This window comes from Rutilus rutilus (assembly GCF_951802725.1).
Source record: "Rutilus rutilus genome assembly, chromosome: 19".
Taxonomy (NCBI): Eukaryota; Metazoa; Chordata; class Actinopteri; order Cypriniformes; family Leuciscidae; genus Rutilus; species Rutilus rutilus.
Window position 1 is genome coordinate 32,912,886 of NC_140232.1, and position 6,867 is coordinate 32,919,752.

A 6,867-nucleotide genomic window follows, 5' to 3' on the forward strand; every position below is an offset into this window, starting at 1 on the left:
CCAATAATTAAGCTTTCCGCCTTTTTTTAATCAAGACAGTAATATAGTCTGTGTCTGTGAATGCATAGGCTATATTAGAAAATACCGGAGTAGGCCTATTGTCTTTTGAGACTTTCTGTTCAAAATGTAATTTTTTGATATGATAACATTATCAAAGCAATCCCACAATCTATCATTTTTGTCTTTCAACGTATCTCAAAGTAATGTAACCCCCTGTCTTCCTAAGCTTTTGGTGAATGGAGTTTATCTCACTAACCTAAATTAACCCAATATTAGGCTACAATTCGGAAACCATTCAGTTATATCTTTCATTCAAACATTCATACAATTCAGAAATATCTTTATTCTTCTAATACAAATTCAGTCTTTAAATATTTTTTCAGTGTTGAAGTTAAGATTTTAAGAACAAAATATCTTAAATTTCCAGTTGCACCAAAAGCAAAGACTTTAAAAGCGCTTTAAAAATCTTAATGGAGTATATCCATCTATAGAATTTTTAAGATGTCGATTTGGTCTTGATGTTGAAGTTGCTCTTTTTGTGTTGATCAGATTGGAACAACAGAACTCTGTTTTATGATTGTTAATTTGCATGTGCCTTTTGGGAGGATTTGCATTACTGATTATTTCCTAAATTTGAAAATGTACCTGTATTAACAAGGAAAATGTAATATTTGGTATTTTTATGAAAGATGAAACGCATGACTTGGCAGCTAACCTATTTATTATTCTTGAGAAATTCTTTTTACAAAAGAATAGATTCCTGAAAACACTTCCAAACTTTTACGTTTTTCATAAGGAACTCATTACCACTTATCGTTAAAATGAATGAAGACTTTAACTCCACTTTGATAGAGGATCTTAAACTTGCTGAAAACCCCTAGTCTTTTATTTCTTTATTTTTTACCTGAATGTATTTTTATTTTATTTCTTTATTTTATTTTATTTCTTTATATCTTATGCTACGGTGCTTGTCTGTTAGACATTTCATATTTTGTACCAGGCCATTTATGGTTGTTTATATTGTTCACTAAAATGGGGGTGGGGGTGGGGGTAGGCCTAGGCCAACTTGGGCAGCGACTGATGACGTTTCACAAGAACACATTAACCTTACAGAGAGGTCCAGAGGTGCAGCACTCACTCTCGCGATCCGCCCAAACACAAGGGCGTCTCGCATTTCACCGACTGTTCGTCTCAGGTAACCTGCTCTTTTTTCCTCACCCTTCTTCTCCTACAACTCTCCCCTTTATACACATTTCTTTACTTCCAGATAATTGACTTTCCTCCTCCATCCGGCATAAACATAAAACATAAAAACGTTTTAAAACGTATTGTTTTTCCGTACTGCCAAACAGGGCGTGGACAAGAATGTGGTGTAAGATCAGACAAAAGAATATCGTTGGTGTCTTTTATTTTTTCTAGCTAATCAGTGTCATGGTCCCTATTTGCACAAACTTTATTTTACTTTAATTTCTGTTGAAGTAGCCTATGTAATTGAATTTTGTAAGTTCCAGTTGACTCTTTTGCTAATATATATATATATATATATATATAGGCTATATACAATTATTTTTGTTGCTCTTTTATGTTTGTTGAAAATAGCTAATGAAGCTGGCATGACCAACATGCTGCTTGTCTGTTGTCTGATTAAGACATTTCATATTTTGTACCAGGCCATTTATGGTTGTTTATATTGTTCAATAAAATTCTTCAAAAAAAAAAAAGTACACTGTAAAAAATCCAACTTACATTTTGTATGACAAATTCAGTTTTTAAAGTTTATTCAACTATTTAACATGAGAAAAGTTGAGATAACTCAAACATGTAAGTTGAGAAAACTCAAAAATGTCCTGCAGCTGGTTTTCTCAACTTCTTTTTTTTTTTTTACAGTGTAGGCCAATTTGGGCATCGACTGATGACGATGAAAATTTAATTTTATAAAATCTGTAAATTTAATTTTATAATTTACAGAATTTCACTTGGGCCAATTGAAAAATTTAGATGTGACCATGCAGTCACTAGAAAATTTTGAGTTAGGGAGGTTAGAATTTGTTTACAGTGCATGAAAACAGGTTATCGCGAATGTGGAATGTGTTTTTTCTGAGTGTAATGTATAGGGAGTATACAAAAAGTATGAGTTGGGGAGGTTAGAATTTTTTGACAGTGTGCAATAAACCCTTTTAAAATGTGATTTTAAGCTTGTTTTTACTAATTATTACTGTTATTATTACACTGTAAAAAAAAAAAAAACATCCCCAAGTCAAAATTTTTTAGTGACTGGTCACATCTAAATTTTTCAATTAGTCTGACTTATTATTTCTCATTGAGCCAATGTTAACAGACTATTGCAACAAGAATTGCACTTGGGCCAATTTAAAAATTTAGATGTGACCAGTCACGAGAGTGTATTAATAATAATAATAATAATTTTGCATGCAGCTGCCACACACAAATAATTCAATTGCAATTACAATATTTTATTTTATTTATTAATTGCAAAACTGTGCAGCCCTTTCATATATCTCTATCCATGATATTGGTCCGTAATAGAAGGATGATTGGATGAGGGATGGATGTATGGATAGATGCACAAACAACATCAAACTAGATAAAATAGTACTCAATTACTGTATGTCTGTTACACACAAGTGTTACAACTAACCCCTCTGTCTGTTACCATTAACCCCACATAAGTTGTAACATCTGCACTTCTGTCACTCTCAGTGCAACTGTATGAAAATGGTAGGTCCTAGAAAAAAACTTTTAAGTGTTCATTTGTAGCAGAGATATGTATGTTGCTTGTGTAAAAAAAAAAAGAAGATTAATCTAACTTAATAATTTTTTAAATAATTGAGCCAAAACCAAAATGTGTTAGGTTGTGCCCCGCGCTCCCCGTACCACTGAGGCTAAAAGTCATAGGCACTTGTTTAGTACGGTTTTAATATTATTGTATTTATGCAACTAATGTAATTTGATAACTCAGGTTTTGCCATGAAGATAGCCTAAAAAAGCTATACTGCTACTAACTGTACGTGCCAAGCTTAGAACAAAAAGCTATAGGAGCCAGTAACACAACACTTTTCAAATACCCCTATGACAATAATAGGTTGTCAATTTTTTTGTTTTTTATGTCGGTTACAAAACAAGTGAGCAAACTCTGCAGTGAGAAAAACTGCAGGCTTATGCATTATCTGTATTCATTCCAAAAATATATGATACTTATCAATTAAAATATAAAACATTACAGCTAATCGTTTGATATTGTTATTCATTTGTAAGTTGGTTTGAATAAGAGTCTACTAAAGAGAGAGTGTAACTATTAAACATGTTCAAGATAACGATTAAACATAGCAATTAAAAATGTTCAAGATGATGATTAACATTCATTGATGTTGCTATTATAGCCTAGATGCCTTAAAAAGGCTCTTCCACAAATGAAGGCCCCTAAAGGGTGTTAAATTGGTGTAGGAAGTCTTAAAATATCATAGTCATGGCATTAAATGTTGCATGAGGGATTGTTTTACTGTTGCGTTTTGTTTTAAGGTCTAATTTCTGTGCCATTAGCGGCTACATATGCGGCTTCATCTGTCGGTAACCCGTGGAAGAACTTGACACACCTGCTTTTCTTTTCTGTTTGATGTAGTTGGATTGGCTATATTTACATTACTGATGATGACAAGATGTTTGCTAGAACTTTTGGTTTACAATTTCAGATTTGTAGAAAAATACTTGAGTATCTGCAATGCTATTTTTGTCAGTTGTGTTTACATGCATTTAGTCATTATTATTAATCTAGGACGAGATTTGTATTAAAAAACCAGAGGGATGTTCTTTTAAGAAAAATTGTAAAATGAATTAAAAGTAACGGAGATCTGTTGAAAGATGTATTTTTAAACTTTAAAATGTTGTTTTAAATACAACTCCTCAATTGCTCCCTATACTGTACATTAAGGGAACATATTAAAGCATTGTGTTCCCATAACCATAACCCATAATTGTATGTCATATAATCATATATGAAAGTTCCTATATATGTGTTGTGTACCTCAGAGTTATTTTCAGAAATTGACTGTATGTGCATTTCTTTTTATTATTTGCTTTCATTAACAAATATTTCTTTTTGTCCTTCTCCCTCAGATCCGAAAATGTTGAACACAAATGGCTCATCGCGGTGTCGTCTGAGTCTAATAGTGACGTTTGCAGGTTTCATCTCTCTGATAATCGTGTTTTTTTGGTTATCACCTTCAAACAACTGTCCACCTCCACTTCTTATTCCTACACAATACAACTCTGACACGAGCAAGAGCTCTCTTACCGATGCAGCAGAAGACAAACCTATTCTTCTGATGTGGTTCTGGCCTGAAGATTTCAGATTCGACCTGAATGACTGCAAAAATATTTTCAATATCGATAGTTGTCTGTTGACGGTTAATAGATCACTCTACAGCGAGGCAGACGCTGTCCTCATTTATCACAAGTCCATCAGTTTGGACCTGACCAACCTTCCTCCATCTCCTCGTCCTCCGTTCCAGAAGTGGATTTGGTTTCATCTAGAATCACCGACCAACACTCAGAAAAAACCAGGTCTGGAAAACCTGTTCAATCACACTCTCAGCTACAGACAAGATGCTGATATTTTTACCAGGTTGCATTTGACTGTCAGGAAGAAACCAGATGAGGAGTTTGTAATTCCCAAAAAGGACAAACTGGTGTGCTGGATTATGAGTAATGCTGGCTCAGCAGGTGCTGGCACAAGGAACCAGTTTTATAAAGAACTCAGCAAACACATCCAAGTGCATATGTTCGGAAAAGCTTATGCAAAGTTCTTGGATCATACCGAATACTATCCTACCCTAGCTAGCTGCAAGTTTTACCTTTCCTTTGAGAACTCCATCCACAAGGACTACATCACTGAGAAGATAAATGGGCCGCTTGCTGCAGGATCCGTCCCTGTGGTTCTGGGTCCTCCCAGAAAAAACTATGAAAACTTTTATCCCGGCGATGCCTTCATTCATGTGAATGACTTCCCAGATGCAAAGTCACTAGCAGAATATCTGCTTCAGCTGGACAAGGACGATGAAGCATATCGCAGGTTCTTTAACTGGAGGAAATATCTCTCTCCAACTCCTCATTTACTGCAGCAGCAGGAGTTTGATCTGCCCATATGCACTGCTTGTGATTATATAGCTACACACAAGGAATATAAAGAAATTCATGATCTCTATGAATGGTATTTCAATTAATCGATGATCACCTATGATTGTGGAGTTTGTTACACATGTCGATGATTTTTATAGTGTTTTGATCCTTTCTCTTTTGTAAATTTGGATTAAAAAAACTGGCAAAAGTTATTCAATGTTATTTCTCTCGGGAGGTTGTTCAGAATGTTTTGGGTCACTGAGATTTTTTTTAATCTTTTTGAAAGATTTTTATTAAATCAAAATCTTATCAAAAATGTATTTTCACCAGATATAAATTTATACATTCTATTAATCAACAATCATAACTCTAAAGAAACCCTCCAAATATTACCTTTTATAATACTGATCTCACAATATACTTTGAAACCCTTTCAAACATGAGCTCACACAACAAAAAATGTATAAAAACAAGACAAATGTAATACTTTTCAAATTCATGTAACTGAATTTTTTTAATACAAAAAAAATGGTTTGTGTAAAAAACAAAATTAATAAAACCATTAAAAATCATTATTATAATATAAATGGGAAATAGTGCTCTCAGCTGTAAGCAGCAATTAAGGGGCCAAGCATCACAGAGGCAGAATGAGGAGCTATAAATCAATGCAGTGAGCATCAGACCAACTGCAAAAATGACTAAAGACATTTGGACACTATTTAAAACAAAATGGTTGAAAGCCCATTTTTAAACAATTAGGCTACTTGTAATGTGACATAATCACTTTTGACCGATAGGTAGCACTGGCACCATATTGATCAGTGCTCAGTGTTGAGTGACAATTACACACATAGGCTACAGGTGACAATGGGTAGCCTACTTCTCAATATCCCTCCTCGGCTGCATTACAGTCCAAAATTAGGCTTGTTTGAGATGAGCAAAATCTGCGCAGAACCGATCAGCGCGAGATGCATGCCGGTTAGAAATGTGTCCGAGTGCATTTGCCTTGCTCTGATGTCATGCTGACGTATGTCAAAAATCTCTCGCGAGCGCTAGGCGGCCGTGTCGGATTCTGCAGTCGCGCGCAGCTGCTCTCCACCGACTGCGCTGATCAAAAGCACGATGGGAAACGACTTGCTGATGACACAGCTTAATGCTCATTGGTTTAAACAACTGTGATGTATTGTTGTCTTTTAAAATGTTTGATTTTAAAACTCTGATATCATGTTTTATGTGTATATGTTATGTGTGAATATTCCCAAACTATCTGACAGTGCGATCTCTATCTATAGTATCTCACTCTGTTATCTATCTATCTATCTATCTATCTATCTACAGTATCTCGCTCTGTTATCTATCTATCTATCTATCTATCTATCTATCTATCTATCTATCTATCTATCTATCTATCTATCTATCTATCTATATCTATCTATCTATCTATCTATCTATCTATCTATCTACAGTATCTCCCTCTGTTATCTATCTATCTATCTATCTATCTATCTATCTATCTATCTATACTGGGGAAAATGTAAATTATACTGAATTTACCATATATACGTCAAAGGTTTAGAATAATTAAGATTTTTTAATGTTTTTGAAAGATGTCTTATGCGCAGCAAGGCATTTATTCAATCAAAAATAGAGTAAAAGAGTAATATTGTTACATTGTTAATACTTTTAAAGGGACACTTCACCCATTTGCATTAAGCTTTGCATTGTTAGAAA

At 34.1% G+C, this 6,867-nt stretch overlaps 1 protein-coding gene across 1 annotated transcript; it reads left to right on the forward strand.

Annotated features, from left to right (window-relative positions):
- The first annotated feature begins 836 nt into the window (after positions 1-836).
- On the forward strand, positions 837-5,661 carry LOC311279023 (4-galactosyl-N-acetylglucosaminide 3-alpha-L-fucosyltransferase 9-like). The gene is made up of 2 exons (XM_084390252.1): positions 837-1,195; positions 4,135-5,661. Exons 1-2 carry the CDS (start codon positions 1,033-1,035, stop codon positions 5,238-5,240), a joined length of 1,269 nt encoding a protein of 422 aa, XP_084246378.1. The 5' UTR covers positions 837-1,032; the 3' UTR covers positions 5,241-5,661.
- Positions 5,662-6,867: the final 1,206 nt, after the last annotated feature.